Here is a 19,516-nt window from a genome sequence, read left to right on the forward strand (position 1 = left end):
CGCTTTGTTTGTTTCGGAGTCGCTGTTCGAGGATGACAACCCTTTTTTACTTCTTTACCTTCCAAGTCGACCATGACGAGAGAATTCGGACCTTCCTTCGCCGGTTGGTCTGCTACTTGCCAGTACATGTTGTCTGAGAACTCATTTGCCAGCGCTGCATGCATTCTTGTTCCATGCCACATTCGAGGTGAACGTCTGCTGATCTCGCTGTCTCTAGGTCGCCAATTCGTTGGATGGTGGTTAGCCTGCGCGAGGAAACATATGTAGTTGAATTAGCGTACAATTAATCTGTCGTTCGAATCTTTTTTTTCCCTCTATCCTAGTTTTAATTAGGTTGGCCGAGCTGCGTAAACCTTCCAATCCTGGACGAAGATCGTCGGAGGACGGGCCGCTGTCATGCAACTTAGTCAGAACTTCGTGGCGATACCGACGAGGATACGCATTATTATCCTGGGAATAAGTTACTCGCCATCTGTTCAATACTACCCGCCATGAGGGCACCAGCGATGCGACAGATCCATCTCTCCAAGAGATATATCACGTGATATAGAGATGTCTCTGCGGGAGAAAAGCGGTCGACCGTCAATTCTCACACCTGCGTCCCTCGCGGCCGATGCGTCTCATCGATCTCCGCGACTTCACCCCCTGATTCCGGTGGCATCTTTGACCCCGGATGTATCGGTCAATGCAACAGACCCGGCTGCTAGTGCTCGCACGCCCGTGTCGCTTCGTCGCCCGCCGCCGGTATCCCGTGCTTCCGTCCGCGGTCTCGCGTCAATTCCACTCGTCTCGAATCGCTCTCTCGTCACCGCCACAGGGGTCTCATGATAGTGGGTCAGCAGTCCCCGAGGACCCCTCGGAGGAGGGCCCATCGCCCAACTCGGAGGGCGATATCTTGAACGATGCGCCGCTAGCGGCACCAGCATCCGCCGAACAGTCAATTAGGTTGGGGTCGAGGCCATACGGGTCTGCTGTGCGCAGAGCCTTGAGGAATAGGAAGCCAAGTCGCCAATACTCCCCGCCAGTCGCTACCGTCCCCAACTGGTTCCATGAGCGCAATACGGTGACATACAACACCCACAACCCTTCGACGGCGCAATCACAACATCAGGTTGGAATAGCAAAATCAGCAGTGGGGACTGGAGAAACAGCGGGAAGCCAGACCTCCGGGGGCGATCGAGGAGATCCTAATTCAACCGATCCTCCAACATCAGACAATCGCTACGCGGTGGCTGAGAGCTCGTGGGAGGGTCTTCGGGCTTCTGTCAAAGCAGGCCTGCAACTACCGCCAGCCAAGTATGCCAAAGAACCATCAGCAAACCGGTCCCATCTTGTTCTTCAATACCCGGGATCAAATGGAATCTTGTTCTTGGACGCGGTGGTGAAGAGGCTCACCCATGAGCTGAGTACCGATCTGGTGACGCTCAATGCCCAGGATATTGCCCAACTCTTCAGCGAGCAAGATCTTGCAGAACTCGGCATGACATCGCCTATTCGGTCTCTTGGATATGACGTGTACCGGCCTGCGTTCGGCCCAGGTCGACCAGAACAAGAGAACACGGAGGTAGATGACGAGGAGGATATGAGCGAATCATCTGGTCTTCCTCGAGATATCAGTGCGGCCATCAACACGCCCCGAATTATCACGATCGAGGGCCGGGGATCGGGCGATATTCGGCTCCCGTCTCTTTTCGGTCTGAAGTCGCTCATGGCACCATCCATGACTGGCGCTTCAGACCAAGAACCAATAATGTCTCGCCAAGCAGGCCAACGCATTGAGCATCGCTGGTCGCGACTGGTCAATGAGCTCCTTTCATCTTCGGGCCGACCACAGCCTTCGTCTTCCAGCGAGCAAGAGACAGAGGCACCAGCAGGGGGCGCAACGCTCTCGCCATCTCACGACCTCATTGTTCATGTACAGGATTATCGTGATATCCAGGGCACCGAGGAAGGCGCCAAGTTTATCTCACTGCTACAAAAAGCTATTCAAGAAAGGAGAGAAGCAGGTTCAAAAATTCTGCTGATCGGAACTGTCTCTGAAGAACCCCAACCTTTTCTGTTTGATGATCATTCCGCAAAGCCTTTGCTCGTCACTCCTGCCATGGGTGCAAAGGCTGCCGAGAAAACTTTTATGGAGGATCAGAAGAAGCGCACAAGAGACATCAACATCCGTCATCTACAGAGCATGCTGCGGTTCCGGCTCAATGAACAGGATTCGCCTCTAGAAGACGACATCTTTGGCGAGCGCGTCTGGCCGCTGGATTCGTCGACGATCAACGAATCTGGCCTTGAGGACCGCTACTGGACCTACAGTCAAGTACATTGGATCGCAAATCTTGCTCTGGGCTGCGTGGAGGCCAACGAGACATTTGGTTTCCAGCATATTTCAAAGGGCATTGGGCTTATGAACAAAGGTGAGCAAATCACAAAGGAGTGGTTGCAAGAAAAATCGCCCAAGTCGAAGGAGTCCGGAGCTGCACAGACCCGGGAGCAATTGTTGAGCTCATTGCGCAAAACATGCAATACGCATGAGAAGAAGCTGCTCAATGGTGTGGTTGATGCGAAGAGCATCCGAACCACGTTCGAGGATGTCCATGTGCCGGAGGAGACCATTGATGCCCTCAAGACGCTGACCTCTCTCTCCCTGATTCGACCGGAGGCCTTCACCTATGGCGTCCTGGCCACCGACAAAATTCCCGGGCTTCTTCTCTATGGTCCCCCCGGTACCGGTAAGACGCTTCTTGCCAAGGCTGTTGCACGTGAAAGCGGAGCCACGGTCCTCGAGGTCAGCGGATCTGAAGTATACGACATGTACGTTGGAGAAGGCGAGAAGAACGTCAAGGCCATCTTCACCCTCGCCAAGAAACTGAGCCCATGCGTGGTCTTTATTGATGAGGCAGATGCCATCTTCTGCTCGCGCACCGGAGCCAGCAGCCGCACGTCGCACCGCGAGCTGATCAACCAGTTCTTGCGCGAGTGGGACGGCATGAACGACCTTTCCGCCTTTATCATGGTCGCCACCAATCGACCTTTTGATCTGGATGATGCTGTGCTCCGCCGTCTCCCGCGTCGACTCCTGGTGGACCTGCCGACGGAAGAAGACCGCCTTGCCATCCTGAAGATTCATCTGAAGGAGGAACATATTGATCCCTCGGTGGATTTCGCTGAGCTGGCCCGTCGCACACCGCTTTATTCTGGTTCCGACTTGAAGAATCTGTCCGTGGCCGCAGCGCTGGCCTGCGTTCGAGAGGAGAACGACGCGGCGGCGCAGCATCAGGGCAAGGAACCGTACAGCTACCCGGAGCGGCGTACATTGACCCGGGCGCATTTTGAGAAGGGCATGGAAGAAATCAGTGCGTCTATTAGCGAAGACATGTCTTCGCTGTCGGCGATCCGCAAGTTCGACGAACAGTACGGCGATCGGAAGGGCCGGCGGCAGAAGAGCTCAGGCTGGGGTTTCACGCCCGCCAGTGGCGAGGAGAAGGTCGACTCAGCGCGAGTTCGCACATGAAAGGCTGATTTTTCTTTTGTATTTGCAAAGAGGATGTACGATTAGCGACTTAGAGTGTACCAATACCACCGCATCCGTATATAGATCGAGTGGGGCACGTGCCCCCGAGCACTGACATCGGCATCGCGCACTCTCCACCTCCGCCACCAACCTTCCCTCCCCCTCCCTCTGTCTCTCTCTTACTCTCTGCTCACCACTCACTAGAGGAGCCCGGGAATCCGATTTCCCACCTCTCGGTGCCAGAAACCGGGTAGCTGGCTCTTCGCCATTGAAATCTTGAATCCGTTCGCACTGCCTGCAGGACTGCTTGCTTCCCCTCACACGACCAACTCAAAAAAATCCCCCGCCAGCAATATCACAACCCCGACAGCTTTCCCCGCATTCCACCACCAGGCATGTCGTCCACTCTACCCACCGAAACCCGCGACGCGGCCATCCGCAACGCGAAGCTCTTCGTTCGCGAGGTCGTCCGCAATGACTGGGAATTTGAGCTTTCGGCCGTTCCCGACGGTGCCCACTCCACTACCTCCCCCTCCACCACCAAACCCCTCTCCAGCGCTCTAACCAACAACCGCGAGGCGGTCGAATGGCGCGAGAGAGAATTCGATAGCTCCGGCTCGGAGCTGGAACCCCAATCGTCCGACCATGATCTGGATCTCGAGACGCCCAGTGCTCTGAAGGCAGCGGGTGATTTGGAGATCGAGAGGCGGCGGAAGCGTCGTCGCCAAATGGAGGAGGAGATGGCGTGGAATGAGGGACTACGGGTGTGGCTCGCTAGGCGGGATGCGTGGTCTGGGGCCAGGACGAAACGGCAGATCCGCGCGCATGAGAAGCGGAGGGTTGCTGCTGGTGGTGCGGATGAGAAACAAGTGGAGTCAGCAACAGACGAAAGTAGAAGTTCGAAAGACAGTGAAGTGGTTGCAACTGAGACACCTGCGGAGACTGTCACAGACGGTGATGTCCATGACGATGACGACAAGACGACTGCCGTCCAAGCTGCGAAGGCAGAAGAGACCCTCAGCATTGCAGACCACGACCAACCCCGCGAGGAACCCTCCCAGCACCGCCAAGACCAAGAAGAAGAACAGTCCACAGCACCAGACGAGGAAACCAAACGCAAGGGCTCCATCGAAACAAGCATCACCGAGCCAGATCAACACGCACCCCTAGGCGCCGATACAGCAGCCGCCGACTCCGAGGAAGACGAACTCGACGAGCCTCTGCTCCCCGTAGCACCACCCTTCATCTCAGCCTCGAACCCTATCCGCGCCGGCATCAACACCTCCATCTACCCATCCATCTACACGAAAGTCGTCGTCCAGGGCATGACCCCCACCGTGCCCGTCAACCTCGCCGACCTAACCAAAGCAATGGTGCAAGGCTGGAAGACAGACGGCCAATGGCCACCCAAACCGGCGGTGTCCAACATCGTCCTCGCGGACGACGCGTCCATCCCGAAGAAAGACAAAGACGCTGATCGCGCGGCCGGTGACCGTCCCGCACGCAGGAAGGATAGCATCACCAGTGCCGTGCGCAAGGTCTTCCACATGGGCTCGCATGCGTTTCATCGTCGTGGCTCCAGTAGTCATGATGCTAATTCTGGTGGAGCCGGTAGTGCGTCGGGGCATCGCGTTTGATTTGATTCATTTTCAGATAACAGGGACGGGATTTGCGTCGTTGCTTGCATAGCCATTCGAAGCGTTGAGAATTGGGGTTTTGGTTTCTCGTACATGTGTGTTTCTTGGGGAATCGGTGGGCGTTGTTCCAATTTTCCTGCCATTTTCTCTCTGAGTCTTGTGCTTAGGCGTCCATTTGGCGCGGTGCTGGGGACATCTCGATATTTAGTATTTATGGTTCATCCATGAGACTGCGGCTACATACTGCGGCTGCTCCTGTCTTCTCTTCATCTTTTCGATCCCATCCTGCTCCCTTTCGAGCTTCATGCCGCTGTATCGAACTTCTAATGCTTGGTCATCTCTTGCACATCTTCTGAAGCAAAGCCCTACGTTCAGGGCTATCTACTTTGGGGAGTTCCTTTGCCAGCTCTTGACTTTCCCCTTCCGTTTTAGTTCTCAGGCCTGGCCGCTTTTTGCTCAGAAGGTTGGGATGTCGCTGTGCTTCAGTTTGTGGGTGAGCACTTGGAACGTCTCCCGCGGCAAGTGGTGAGAAGAATCTATAGTTGCACACGCGGCCACGGAACGGCGTGGTTGGTTTCTGTGTTTTTTGTCGGTGTTAACAAATTTTACTTGCTTCCATCCGCCATTTATAACCTGTGGCATCGTCTGGGAGACTGCAGCTAAATTTCAGGTAGACATCCCGGGTGCTCTTTCGAACCACGGCACGAATAGACGTATAAAGTAAGACTCCTCCTGGTCCAAAAAAGCATATATGAGACAAGAAAGGATTGCAGGCTACCGTATAACGTAATAGAAATATCATAATTTTTCCCTAGCCGATTGTTAAATCCTATACTTCGGCGAAACGCTTACAAAAGGAAACGCCTATAGTTCTATGGTTTGAATCCGTTAAAACCAAAATGAAGCGAGTCAAACCCGGACTCTCCCCGAAAATACACAGAACTAGATCCATCAATCCATATTAAGATCACTCACTACGGTACGCAGGAGTAATATCAGGCTCAGTAGCAGTTTGCATAACAACGTGAAACAGATATGCATTGGAATACGTATATGTAGTATTAGTCGTATAAACGTCTATGTTAGAGCACCTTCACATAGTGTCTCTGCACCAAACACACACAAAAGAGGAACAAAGTTGCGTCCCGTCAACCACAGAAAGGTTTGAGCGTGAAAAACATATTTGGCTCTGGGAAGCCATCAAGCCAGAATACCGATATACTTTCAATGGTCTTCCAACCCAGCCCAGCAGGATAATCTTTCAGAAGATACAGGACTCCAACGCCATTAGGTGTTGCGAGTGCAGCATAAAATTGTTCATCGTCCGGTGTCCACGTGGTGACTATCGAGGTTCCGACTTGGTCGTATTTCTTGGCTTTTGCAGCGATCATTGCTGCATCTAGGGCCTTTTTGGTTTGAGCGTTGATGATGTGGTCTCGGAAAATGTAATCAAGCCCCGATGGGTCTTGATTGTTAGCTTGCCTACAAGCCTGCTTCCAAAGATACCATGTCACGGCGGACCATCGGTCTGGGGCAGGCGCCGCGGCACCGACTACGTGTCCATAGTTGTTTTTTGCGATAATGGCGCCTATTGAGGGTGACATAGCGTTCGTGTAATAGATTCGACTGTCTGTTTTAAGATTTGCTGTGATGGACAGAAATTTCTGTTGGGTATTGAGTCCGGCTTTTTGCATAGCGAACTGCGCAGTCGCGGGCGCCGAGATGATATTGAGCGAACGAGCCTCCCATCTTGAGTCGAAGTCGATTGTAGCAACATCAGCCGCATCAGGGTTTTGCAGGACGGTTTGCAGCTCCTCCCAATAACCACGGCCTTTTCCGACATATTTCTCGTAGAGATCATTGGAGTCGTCTCGCGGAGATAAGATACCCGGTTCAGAAGCTGATTCTGTCGAAGCTTTTCCTAGAACAGCTGCTTGGGTTACAGCCGAGAGAGCTGTAATTGCAGCGAAGAGGGATAATTTCATGATGGGCACTTAATGAGACGGTGATTGGGCATCGGAAGAGGTGATTGCAGACTTCGCCGCTATCAACGCGAGGTAGAAGAAAACAAAAGGTGCTGGGGCGACAGGTCCAGGTCGCGTACAAGAATCGCCCATATAATTCGAAGAGTGGCGCGGAACTAAATAGGGGCTATAGTGCCAAAGTTAGTCGTATACTCGCCTCAAAGTCAGCAGCCCCAAACTGCTGCACAGCTGTGGGCTCTCGCCCCTTCTTAATGATACCCATCAAACTAATCAAAATGAAGGAACACTCCCCTTTCTTGACGCCAGAAGGGGGCCAAGGTCAAAAGCTCCTTCCTCATATAGTACGCAATGGCATCATGAACGTAATTCGTCTTATCGTCCGATTCTGATCAAAGCTCGTATGGACCAAAGCAGCTCACCAGTTCTATAAGGAGCTTTATTTGAAAGAGAGTGAACTGAGGAGACAGTGTGAGGAACAAAAAGACATCCACTCGGAGAAAATTGTCCGATTCACTTCCTTAAATCTCTACGATCTTTGCTTTGCCGATTATCCTTCGCGCGCTAGGTAACATGGCGTGGTAGGGAAATAATGGGATGTAATAAACAGATATGACATAAGTCACCTTAGTAGTTCATACCATGTCATCTAGTGTCTGGATCTGATACTCTCTCTTTCCCTCATATACATTCTTCTCAAGCAACCCACAGACAAAACACACAAATCCCATCCAGTTCGTTTATACAAGCCATATATAATGTAACATAATCACCCACTAATCCAGCAGCTCCAAGCCCTTCACCCGATCCAAGAACCACCGCGCAGCAACATCCAACCCACGCCTCGCCTCCTCCGCATTCTCCACAACTGTCGCGAGTCTAGACTCAAGCGTAACCTCCTGCTGTCTCGCCGCGCCGCGCCGAGTAATGTAGTACTTCCCTTGATGTCGAGACCAGCTTGCGAGATAGGACTGGAGTTCCTTGCCGGCGAGACGAGCCGCCTCAGGAAGGAAGGCGGGAAGTCTTCCAGACGACGATGATGAGGTCGGGCCGGGGGGTGCTGGAGGTTGAATTGCGGCGATGGCTGCAGTAGGATCGAAACCGGGCTCGACCGTGGGTGTTGTTGGATTTGTGCTGATAGGAGACGTCGTCACAATCACGGCTTGAGCAAAGTCGCGGAACCAGCGCATTTGATCGATGGCTTCATCGATGGCGGGTCCTTCTACTGCAATTCGCGCGGGCACAGCGTCGATGATACGGTCGATGTAGTCCAGGACGATGAGAGAGGAAGAGAACATGTCCATGTAAGATGATAGCGTGGAGAGGACGGCCGAATCATTAAATCTCTCGGGAGAAGTCGAAAGGGAGCGCAGAGCCCGATGCGACGCCCGAAACACGCTGGTGAAGATAGTCGCGATGGACAAGACACAAGCAGAGTCTGCAGTATCTATGTTGCACAGCAGGTCCTTGAAGAGGAGGGTGACTGTCTGTATGATAGGCCGGCTGAGAAGCCAGGCCGCGCCATTGCTGAATGCCAGTTCGAGGTAGGCGGGGAACACGCACTGCAACAGAGTAGCACGCAGCGTTGGTCTTCCTGGGATACCCGCTTCGAAGGTGTCTTTCATAGATGTATGCAGCTGTTCGACCAGGTAGCTCTGCTCGCCGTCGATGGCAGCGCGCTCGGAGATGCTCTGGATGAACATGGTCAGAGTCTTGACCTCCCGATCGGATGAGAGCTTCGTCTCGTAAGCTTTGAGCTTGGCGACGATGTACAGCGGGTCTGTGGACGGGAGAGGAAACGAGGACGGGTTCGTGAAGAATTGATCGATGGGCTCGATGTCACTGGTGTATTGTTGCAGGAACTGGATGACGCGGTGCACGAAGTCGATGTAGGCACCCTGGACGGGTTCTTCTGTTGCGTTGCCCAGTTCTTGGTAATTCTTCTTCATCGCTGTCATCAATCGTTGCAGAAGTTCTCGATACCCTTGCTTTGTGACGTTGATGTCTCGCTGCAGCGATTCTCGACGCTCTCGCTTTTGCCCGTCCAGGTCTCGACTGCCCATGGGCTTCATGTTCCGGAGTTGTTCGTTCATGACTTGGAGATGCTCGCGCATATTAGAGAGCAGGCTGGAAATAAGGGATAGTCTTCGTTGGCCAAATTCTTCGAGCGTGATGGCATATTGATCATTCTTGTGGTCCTTAAAGAACGGCAGGTTTTCCAGTAGAGGATCATTGGGGCTTTCGTTCAAGAGCGCTTCCGTGAGGCGATGTTGGAACTTGAGCATAGAAGACCGCTCGACGAGGGAGGACATCCACATTTCGAGGACCTGCAGTCGACAATCGAAAAGGAAGCGGGAGTCTTTCTCAATGCAGGAAGCGACAAACTGCGGCGTGAACTTTCGGGTCTGGATTGTCGATAAGAGATTGGCCCAGGAGAGACCATCGTAACGATCCAGGTACGTCTCCCAGTGTCGAAGCCCATAGCGGACCAGAATCTGGGCGATTGATGTCCAGCAGTCGACCACGTTGACTAGGATGGCATCCTCGGGACAGTGGTCTGCACCAAAGCAGTTCGAAACAAGCGGTGCGACAGCTGGGAGGCACACGTTTTCCACGTATTTGATAGCGTCGCTCAGTGAGGTTTCTTGTCCGTATGCGGCCTCGATTGCCGTCCAATCACCATACTCTTGGCTGTCATCTTCAGTAGAAACCGCAGCAGGTGGTTTGGCATTGTCTTTGTCTTTGCGGATGTACGCTATGATCACCTGCAAAGTCCCCGACACAACAACATTGACCCGCTCAAGTTTGGGATCGAACAATCCAAGCAGCAACTCGAACGGAAGCCTGGAAATAATCTGGTGCGCATGATCCAGGGAAGGTGCCAATTCGACTGCAACCTTCATCGCATTGAGTGCAGTGTTGAGCAAAGACTCGATGTGGCGCTGGTTCTGAGCAATCGTCTTCTCGATGAGCTCCTTCGAGACCTGGTTGTTCCCTTTGCTTTGCGACTCGATCTCTGTGCGAGCAAGGGACCGCTGCTTCAGAAGCTCTGTCACGAAATAGCCGTGCCAGTCTGCAAACGGGACCAGGTCGGACAGATCTTCATTTGTCGACAATTTGAATCGAACGAGTCGAGCCCATGACCGAAGGCTGATGCTGCAGGTTTCGCGGTGCGAACGAGCTGGATCCACTAGGTTGCGAATTGAATCCAGACGAGGTCGACATCCTTCAGGTGCAGCCCAGTACAGAGTCGAGAGGAGGTCATGGTGGTTTCTCAGTGCATCGAGATCCTCATGACGCAGCTCCTGTTCCTTCGGATACACGCGGCCGTGATTGGGTAGCAGACGCCAGACGAACCCCAGAATTTTCTTCTTGGGAAATTTTTCTGTCAAGAAGGGCAGACCGCGTGCTATGATTTTCAGCAGGGTATGGAAGCAGGGTTCACCGGGTCGAACATGCAAGGAAGGCTTGCCGTCAAGCTCGTCGAGGAATGAGGGTGAGCCGAAAGTCTCCTCCAGCTTGAGATTATAGAGCGTCTTTCTGGCGAAGAAGTCGTAGAGCGTGTCAAGGATAGGCTTGCAGTCTCGCCAACCCCAGGCGCTGAGCAGATGATAGCACCTATGGAAAACTGTTCGGCAATATGTGTTGAATGAGAATGTATGCGTCACGGAGTTGGCATCGGCATGGTCCAGAACCGGTGACAAAAGCTGTTTGACAAGCTTCCAGTTGTCATCCGCCCCTTGAAATCTGGATCCTCGGCGCAAGATACCAAATTGATCGATCTCATTGAGAGGTAAGACCGTAAATAGACCACGCCACCCGTTCTCTAAAATCCCTACATCCTTTGTGCTTTGCAAGCCGCCATTGATGCAAGCTTCGGTCTGCATGTCCTTAAACCAGCCACAGTATCTTTCTGAACTGTGCACGAGATGCTTGGTGATAACATAAGCTTCCACCAATGGGAAATCTTCGCGAATGCCACATTCTCGCCGCTCGGTCTTCTTGTTCTCGTCCAAAAATCGCTGCAATTGGGACAGGTTTTCTTTATCTGATATCAAAATACCGACATCCTTGATCAAAGTGTTGACAAGCGCGAGTAATTCATCCGCAAGTGTGTTATCAACCAGAGAATGCGTCGCGATCTGATAAACCTGGTTAGCGAAGACCGGGCCATATGACGCTACTTTCACCAGGGCACTTTTATTGCACTCCTCGCCGGCGCAGAAAGGAGCCAAAGAGTCCCTTAATTTTGAAATCAGGCTCTGTGCTCGTGTGACAAAAGCAGTCCGGTCGACAGGGTCCATGAACGTCAAATACGACGTCACATATTTGATCAAGGACCTATATATGGTGACCGCCGAGTCCAGTGCTTGCCCGGGGACTGTGTCGGGAGAGACGGAAGTGTTGGATTCAATTTGAACAATCATGGCATCGAACGCATGCCCCATATCGGAGGACACCATATCGTTCCAAGCACCCCAGCGGAAGGACTGGTCCTTGACATGAACAAATAGATGCCCAGCATCCCGATCCAGGTCCCGCTTCAGCACATCGAGAGATCGAGCAAATTCTCCACTTCCGATGAAAGTAGATTCATGAAAGAAAGTGCCAGCCTGCAAGGGCATGATCCCGAAATCCACTGAGTAAGAACGTTGCCAATTGAACAGTCCACCTATGTTCTGAAACGAAGGGCGCGCATGTCCAGCTGGGGTGGCCGTGGGGGTCGGGTCATCGGCAATAATCGCCGCGGGTTCTTGTTGTTCGTAAAAGCCGTCCGAGTCAAGATTGATGCGATTGGGAGTACGCTTCTTTAATCGACGATGAGAGGGCTGGAGAGGTGTGGTTGACTGCTCACTTCTCGTTTCCGTCTGAGGCGCCACAGCGGTTTTGGAGGTTTGGTTGGTTGCAGGGTTTGATCCATTGTCAGTGAGGTATCGATCTAGAGTCAGACTAGGCCGATAGGGTTTTGATGTGGGCTGGTGCCTGTAGTTTCGATTAAGCATGGAAAGAGATTTGTGGAAATGGGCTGATGAAGGCTGGCTGCCCTGGCCTGCCGCAGGACGAGGATCGTTTCGTCTGAGTGATGTTATTGCAACATTTCTGCGAACAACCCATTGGTGGCCTCGCTTCTCTGGCTGCGAAGGTCTGCTCACGGCTGCATTCTGGGTGGATGTGGCAGCAGGCACTGCAGGGTCATAGCGTGGGCCCTGCTCTGGTACGGCCCGTTCATCAGGCGGCAAGGCAATATGCGAGGGTTCTATGGTGGCATGTTGGCTTGTTCGAGTACTCTGAAGATGTGGCCGGGCCTGATTGATTAGAGATTGAAAGCTTGGTTGTGGCCCCCGTTTGCGCGGCTTTACTTGCGGTGGATTGATCTTCGTCTGACGTATCGCACCTTTTTCCCAGCGACGCAACGATTCGTTCGCATCGGCCGTGTCCTTTCTCGTGGCCAGTTGGAAGAACTTGCGCGTGGGACTTTGTCGCCCTCCTTCTTTACGTGCACGAGCCTTTCTTGCAGCAACGCGAAGAAATTGCGGTTGTTCTTTGGGAGGGCGCTGGGCAACATCCGGAGCATCGAGGATGCCGAGCTTTGGCACTGACACTTTGGTGGATTGCTTCGTTCTCCGTCCTCCATAAGAGGTATCAGTCAGCCTGGTTTGTCGTTTTAGTCGAGCCCTCTTCCGCTGTCTTTCTTCTAACTTGTCATTTCCTTTGGGCTTCTGCCGTTTCAGGGTTTTTTGCTTCTGTCCGCCAGAGCTCGAAGACTTGCGCGGCACCGGTGCAAACATGCCATCAATTCGATTGTCCTCAGGGATATCATCTTCATCTTGACCGTAGGGGTCCTCGAATCCGACGAAGTTGGCCAGCCTCTCGTCGGTATCGTCTTTCTCAGGAACACGGGGAGCTTCATTGTTGTCATCCTCGTCACCATCAGAATCCTCGAAGTCGATAAGAGCACGGTGTCGGTAAGGACTTGAGGGCCCTGATGGGTTACTCTTTCGAACAATCTTGCGCGCAACACCCTTGGCCGACTCCGTCCTTTGCAGGGCCGCATGTCGATCCCGCTGTGCCTGAGTTTGCGTCCCCTGCTGCTTTTTCTGATCCAAACGAAGCCACGAGGCAGGGAGAACACCTTTGATTCTGCGCTGATACATTCGTCTCGCATGATCCTCCTCATCGGACTCTTCTTCTGCGTCGGAACTCTGCTGGCTGCGCGAGGTGTCAGATTGCGTCTCTTCATTATCTTTGGCAATGGGAACAGGTAGTTCCACAAGGCTAGAGCCGTCTTCTTCCTGAATTCTAGATTTTGGTTCAGTGGCAGCCAGGGTTGTAAATTCCGGAGGAGGTGAGGATCCTCCTATCGGCCAACGAAATCCTCCTGAGGTCCTGGGAGTCCTCGTGATTGTCGACGCACTTCCTGAACGTGGGGGGCTTGGTGGGATGTTGTATATAGAGAGACCATTGTCACCATTTAGAGACGTGTTGTGGTCCATCGTCATTCGAGGTCTGGAGAAATCATGTTGCCGTCGATAAGTATCAGAGCGTGATATCTTTCGCCGCTTCACCACGTGTTGTCGTTGATGCTCAAGGGGCTCGTTACGCCTGTTTCGTTGTCCTTCTGAATGCGGCTCCCTTCTTGGCGGAGGAAGGTATTCCTCAGCAGGAGGACTCGATGGAGGCGCATCAGGGTCGTAGGAATCCTGCGCTTGATCTTGGTCCTGGCTTTCTTGTGCGGCCTTGCGCAGCTGCTGTTCGATAGCTATACGCACAGGTCGGACGCCTCTGGCTTTCATGAGCGTCTGGTATTGGGCCTGTTCCAGGAGGTAGGGATGCAGCTGGATGGGATTGCGTTCTCTCAGGGATCGTCGCGCTGGTTGAGACAACTCCCGCAGGACCTCCTCTGGGATATCAAGATCGGTGATCATGTCATCCAGATTGTGATTTGGCAGCGGGATCGACACAGAAGGGGTCTCCATGTCTGCGTCAGGGGCAATGGTATCCAGTTGGGCAGCGAAAGACGATGGAGGAGATGACAATGGAGAGTCGGTGGCAGATGTGATTTGCGATATACCCTTGTCTTCAGCAATTTTGGGGGGGGCTAGGTTGTTTTGTAGCAGGTTGGGGAATCAATGCCAATTCATCTGGAGAGCTCGGGATGTTCCATAAGTCCTCGACCTCTTTTGGTGGAGGAGTCTGCTGGCGTTGACCAGTCGAGGATCGTGGCAACCGGGGAGATGTGGGCAGTTTTGGGCTTATCTGAAGCCCTGGGAGGCCATATTCTTCGTCTGATGAACTGGGGATGTCCCATATTGTGTCGCTTGGTTTCGTAGCAGACGATTTTTCCCGAGACGACTTGCGTGCCGACGCGAGCACCACCAAGGGTTTCGTTGGTGAAGAGCTGGGAACACTCCATACATCATCCCCTTTCTGGGTCTCTTTCGGTCCTATCGATCTCGGGGTAGAAGACTTGGGCGTGTTCAGTCCACTGGAAGCACTTTTGCGCAGGCTTCCTCTCCCTTTGCCAATCCTCAGAGGCGACTGTGTGCTCTTCCTAACAGTCCGTCTCTTCATGCGTGCTGATCCATTTTCCACCACATCCACTTCATCCACGAGATCCTGTGACGCTTCAACGGGTTCTCGGTGCGGTTTCGAAGCGCTCTCGGGCTGTGTGTCCTCGCGTCGAGTCTTGAGAGCGGTCCCTGCGTGGGGGTTTGGTGACGGCACAGCAATATAGGCGAGAGTCGGGCCATCGGTGTCATTGACGAGATTCCCCTTCTTCGAGTCCAGCGAGTCGAATTCGTCCTCTTCGTCCGAGTCCGGTACAAAGCCTCGTTCCCGCCATGAGTCCATTTGCATCCTGGCGCCGATCGCCCATGTCTAACAAGTCATTACCGGGGAGAATATCGCAACAGAGAGAAAATGAACACGTTCACCGTGGTTGTGGGGGTTCGTTGGGTGAAGGGAGTGTCTTTGGACGCAGTCGTCTTATCGACGCGACATGAAGCCGTTATCAGCACGAGATCGGCATCTTTCTCTTCCCTCTCTTCCTTTCCTCTTCACTCCCTCACTCACTACTCACTGCCACAATGAGTCGCAACTTCATCCCCGCCGCCCTCTCCATTGGAGTTGGCATCTTCACTGGTATCTATCTCATTCTCACTCGTCACCATAACCTCCCAGCACTAAGATAGGGACAGGATACTACATCTTCCAGCCTGCCATCCGCGAACTCGAGGCCGAAAAAGCGAAAACACCCCAGTCTCCTCCTGTCCAATCTCCCCCGTCTGCTTCCGACAATAAAAAATAAGACGCTATAGTGCAGAACCCGGAAGACTAGTTGGGAGATTCTCTCACGAAGGTTTATCAAAAGCCGCCGATGTGCCTCGAGGCACGGCGCAGATGGCACTATATGAAAGCCCAGATACCTGGGTGATTATTCCACCCGCGCCGTGATCTTTGTCCTTCTAGGATGCCATTGGCAATGCTCCGTATACTGAAGGGACAGCGGGCTAGGTGCTGGTCACACTGGCTGCCCATAAATCATCTCTCGATCTGGTTTGGCGGCATGGATCTTGCCTGGGGTGCGCTGCCAATGAAATTGGTGACATGATTTGGTTTTTCAGAGATAGTTAACCACCGGCAGCGTGCGTTGTATACATAATGTACAGTATATCAAAGATGTCCTCCGAGTGTACCAATATTGATGAATTATATCTTGCTTCCTGTATGCATGGCAATGATCTCGTTTCCCCCCCAAACTGAAACATCCAAACTCCTTCCCCGAGTAATCAAACCAACGGTCCCGTGCCAGAAATGCCGGTGTAGATACACTTTTCCCCAATGCGCCTTGTCTTGTTCCTATGATGAACCGTCACAGCTCCTCGACGAGCTTTCCGGTGGCCGCGGAAGGTGCACCAAATATCCGTCCAGCTGGCGTGCCCAGCCATTCCTCGGGCACACTGACACTGCAGCCATTCGGGCCGCTGATCCATCGCACGAAGGTGGCATCGGCTTTCTCCTGTTCCTGGGCCTCCAGGTCGCCGGGCGTGACGTCGGCGGTACCTTCTGCGGCGGAGACTCGACCGCGCCGCTTGGGAGCTTGTTTTTTGAGCAGTCGATTGATGGTGTCCATCTGGATAAACAGCGTTAACCTAGATTGAAATGTTGATAGCGGGGGGTTTGTCACGTACCTTCTCTTCTTCGTTCCGTTTCTCGCTCAAATTCTTCCGCCGGCGAGCCATTTCGGTCCGTCGCATAGCACGCTCCTCAGCTGTGAGATGTTTCTTGACCTGCGGTTCTGTCTGCCGGTTAGCACTGCTTCAGATTCATTCTGCGCATGATGGCCTTACCCATGGGGAGTTGCAGAAAGTCGTCGCCCAGATTTCCTCGCTGGCGTTTGGTGGTCTGTCGGCCGCTATCAAGGAGAAGTGCATCGCTGTCCATGTCATCGTCCACTTCATCCTCTTCGTCCAGATCCAATGCATCTCCAGTCTCATCTGGGGCGGCACTTTCTTCATTCACGTCATCGGGTTCTCCCACCGCATCGGATTCCTCGTTAAACGCCTCCTCTTCCTCCTCTTCCTCCTCCTCGTCCTCGTCCTCCTCTTCTTCTACCTCCTCCTCTTCATCATCTTCTTCTTCCTCTAGTTCCATTTCCTTGGCTTCGACACTCTTGGCAGCTTTGCCACGAGCCGCAGCTGCTCGTGCCTGCCGCCTAATCGGTGCTTGCGGCGGGGCATCATCCATGTCGACGTCGCCGTCAGCATCGGCATCTTCGTCATCATCTTCACCGGGTGCGTCTTCTTCATCTCCGATCTCGTCTTCTTCTTCTTGGTCGTCGTCGTCCTCTTCATCGCTCGTGTTCACCTCTACGAGCCTCTTTCTGGTGCGACTGGTGCGGGGTCCAGACACGATGGGGTTCTCTCGGAAAACATTGACGTTGCGTCTTCCGGGACGGCCGCCAGTGGTGGCTTCCCGCAGTTTGCCAGCAGGCATTCTTACGGTGAGGCGGAGATGTTTGGTTGGCTCTCCTGATGAATCAGATGGTGGTCGGGAGACTGTCACCGATGCAGATGCTGCTGCTGTTGCTGCAAAACGAGTGAGTCTCGTTGGCCTGGTGCGGGTGTTAGCATCTTGTTCGAGGGACTCGTGCAGTGAACCCCGCGATCGTTGAGAGCGACGAAGTGACATAGTGGCAAGCAATGCAGAAGTGGGGAGTATTGCGTAGAAGGTGAGTAGAGGGGATGGTGGCAAGAGTGAGGGTCAGTTGGGATGTTGGATGGGGAAGGCGAGGTGGGCAGGGCAGGATGGCAGGGAATAAAACGGTCCCGCGTTTGCCAGGCAAACGGGTATGGCCCCGATCACTGTCTGAGGGCGAGGAGTTTGCGCCGACAGAGCGCATAACAGGGGAGGTTGTGATGAGGGCAGTGGCCTCGAGGGGAATAGTTCCAAATACAATAAGGCTTCTAGGGGGGTAATTGCAACATTGGGAAGATACTTACCAGGACTAATGATATATTTTTTCTTTTTTCGTCACCGTTTCCGCGATGCTGAATGGCGCTGACGCTTGATGAACGAATGAAGTGACCATCGCCATTCTGCCGGGCGGTGTGGGCGGTAAAAGTATGCCAGGACCAGCGGAAGGTGGTCCATGAGATAAAAGGTATTACAATTGATAGAGTCGCAAATATCGCAGTTAATCGATCGTAGCGATCCACTGGCTCTAATTACTTAGGTTCAAATATACAGGGCGAATCATGGTACAATGTCTACACTATGTAGTGTGGTGGCTGCTCGGCCCACTCAGCCGAGGTCGGGCCCTCACATGTCCCCGTCCGGGGAAGTCGACCTGCTTCTTCACTCCTCACACCCCTTCTCTCTCTCGCGCCGCACCTGCCTTGGCCTGCTCTCCCAGCCCTCGCCATGTCAGATCCTACATCCAAGAAGCCATCCATTCCTTCGTGGCAACAACAGTCTGCCAACCCACCAGCTGATCAGCCACCCTCATCGCCGAACTCCGACGCCGCGCCGTCCGCCTCCCGGCAAGAGCTGGTCGACCAAGCAGCCCGATTCCTCGAGGATGACTCGATTCGCGACGCATCCACAAACCACAAGGTGTCCTTCCTCGAATCTAAAGGCTTAACCCCCGACGAGATCCAGACCCTGCTTGGTGTTTCCCGAAACGCGGAGGCGACCAGCATCAACCCAGACACAGCCGAGGGCAAAGCACCTCCTTCCTCTTCTCCTTCTTCTTCCTCTTCCTCAGAATCCCAATCAACCGAAGTGTCCCCTTCCTCCTCCTCCGCGACCTCGCCATCCCCTTCCACCACCATGTCGCAACCGCGCTCGACGACCAGCGCACCGCAAAAAGACGTGCCGCCTATAATCACCTATCCCGAATTCCTCGTCCAGTCCTCCAAACCACCGCCATTAGTCACAATGCGCAGCGTACTCTACACCCTCTACGGCGCTGCAGGTCTAGGTGCCAGCATCTACGGCGCAAGCGAATTTCTCGTGAAACCGATGCTAGCAAGCCTAACGAGCGCGCGGCACGACCTCGCCATCACTGCCCACCAAAACCTGCAGAAACTCAACGAGAAGCTCGAGCAGAACGTCTCTGTCATCCCAGCACATCTCACAGCTCGCAAACCCAAACTTGCACTGGACGATGAGGAGGACGAAGTCGACCACGACGGCGACTCGGTCACCTCCGACCCAACGGAACTGTTCCACCGGGACGTTGCGACGCAGACAACTCCCGAAGAATCTTCGACGCCGCTCTCCTCGAGCTCATCTACGGACGAACTCACCTTGACAGGCGCAGGCATTGCAGTTTCCAACCACCTCAAGCGCCTCGAGTCAATCCAGTCCCAATTGCGCGAGGTAGTCGACTGCGAAAAAGACGCCAGCTCTCTCGAGGACTCGATGCGATCCGGTCTCACGGATCTGCACCACTACCTCGACGGCCTGATCTACAGCGCCCCTGCTTACACGGCTGCTGGTGCTTCGTACGGTGTGTACGGCGGGAGCGGCTCGAGCGTGGATAACAGTGCCATGGGCGTGCGCAAGGCTGAAGATGACGCCATTGCAGCCTTCAAGGCGGATATTCGTGGTGTCAAGGGCGCGCTGCTGAGCGCGAGGAATTTCCCAGCTAGTCGCGGTGGACGGCTGGGTGGTGTGCCTGCTGCTGGCGCGAGGTGAGTTGATTTTATGAGCTGGTTGTATAGTTCAAGGTGTTATCATATTTGTCTAGGTAGAGGGTTGTAAATGTATATAGCATTATTTGAATCAAATCTTCTCATCTAGAACATACCGTTCAAAAGTGGATTAATAATATCGTCTGCATCAGTTTTATATTCCGAGTCCATGTGCTCTGACAGTCTAAC

At 53.5% G+C, this 19,516-nt stretch overlaps 6 protein-coding genes across 6 annotated transcripts; 3 read left to right on the top strand and 3 right to left on the bottom strand.

The window, feature by feature from the left end:
• Positions 1 to 673: 673 nt before the first annotated feature.
• N7510_006323 (ATP-binding protein) lies at positions 674 to 3,511 on the top strand (the record flags this gene model as incomplete). Its single annotated transcript, XM_056978249.1, has 1 exon — positions 674 to 3,511. One exon carries the CDS (start codon positions 674 to 676, stop codon positions 3,509 to 3,511), a length of 2,838 nt encoding a protein of 945 aa, XP_056834281.1.
• A 395-nt stretch (positions 3,512 to 3,906) lies between these two features.
• Positions 3,907 to 5,148, top strand: N7510_006324 (DUF4050 domain-containing protein; the record flags this gene model as incomplete). Its single annotated transcript, XM_056978250.1, has 1 exon — positions 3,907 to 5,148. One exon carries the CDS (start codon positions 3,907 to 3,909, stop codon positions 5,146 to 5,148), a length of 1,242 nt encoding a protein of 413 aa, XP_056834282.1.
• A 1,148-nt stretch (positions 5,149 to 6,296) lies between these two features.
• On the bottom strand, positions 6,297 to 7,133 carry N7510_006325 (uncharacterized protein; the record flags this gene model as incomplete). Its single annotated transcript, XM_056978251.1, has 1 exon — positions 6,297 to 7,133. One exon carries the CDS (start codon positions 7,131 to 7,133, stop codon positions 6,297 to 6,299), a length of 837 nt encoding a protein of 278 aa, XP_056834283.1.
• A 773-nt stretch (positions 7,134 to 7,906) lies between these two features.
• On the bottom strand, positions 7,907 to 14,981 carry N7510_006326 (uncharacterized protein; the record flags this gene model as incomplete). The annotated part of the gene is made up of 2 exons (XM_056978252.1): positions 7,907 to 14,229; positions 14,339 to 14,981. 2 exons carry the CDS (start codon positions 14,979 to 14,981, stop codon positions 7,907 to 7,909), a joined length of 6,966 nt encoding a protein of 2,321 aa, XP_056834284.1.
• Positions 14,982 to 16,002: 1,021 nt separating this feature from the next.
• N7510_006327 (PAPA-1-like domain-containing protein) lies at positions 16,003 to 17,321 on the bottom strand (the record flags this gene model as incomplete). Its single annotated transcript, XM_056978253.1, has 3 exons — positions 16,003 to 16,263; positions 16,322 to 16,428; positions 16,481 to 17,321. The coding sequence occupies 3 exons, from the start codon at positions 17,319 to 17,321 to the stop codon at positions 16,003 to 16,005; spliced, it is 1,209 nt and encodes a 402-aa protein (XP_056834285.1).
• Positions 17,322 to 18,053: 732 nt separating this feature from the next.
• N7510_006328 (peroxisomal membrane protein PEX14) lies at positions 18,054 to 19,331 on the top strand (the record flags this gene model as incomplete). Its single annotated transcript, XM_056978254.1, has 1 exon — positions 18,054 to 19,331. The coding sequence occupies one exon, from the start codon at positions 18,054 to 18,056 to the stop codon at positions 19,329 to 19,331; it is 1,278 nt and encodes a 425-aa protein (XP_056834286.1).
• Between the last annotated feature and the right edge of the window lie 185 nt (positions 19,332 to 19,516).

Source organism: Penicillium lagena (genome assembly GCF_028827675.1).
Source record: "Penicillium lagena strain IBT 129212 chromosome Unknown utg000003l_segment0_segment0, whole genome shotgun sequence".
NCBI lineage: Eukaryota > Fungi > Ascomycota > Eurotiomycetes > Eurotiales > Aspergillaceae > Penicillium > Penicillium lagena.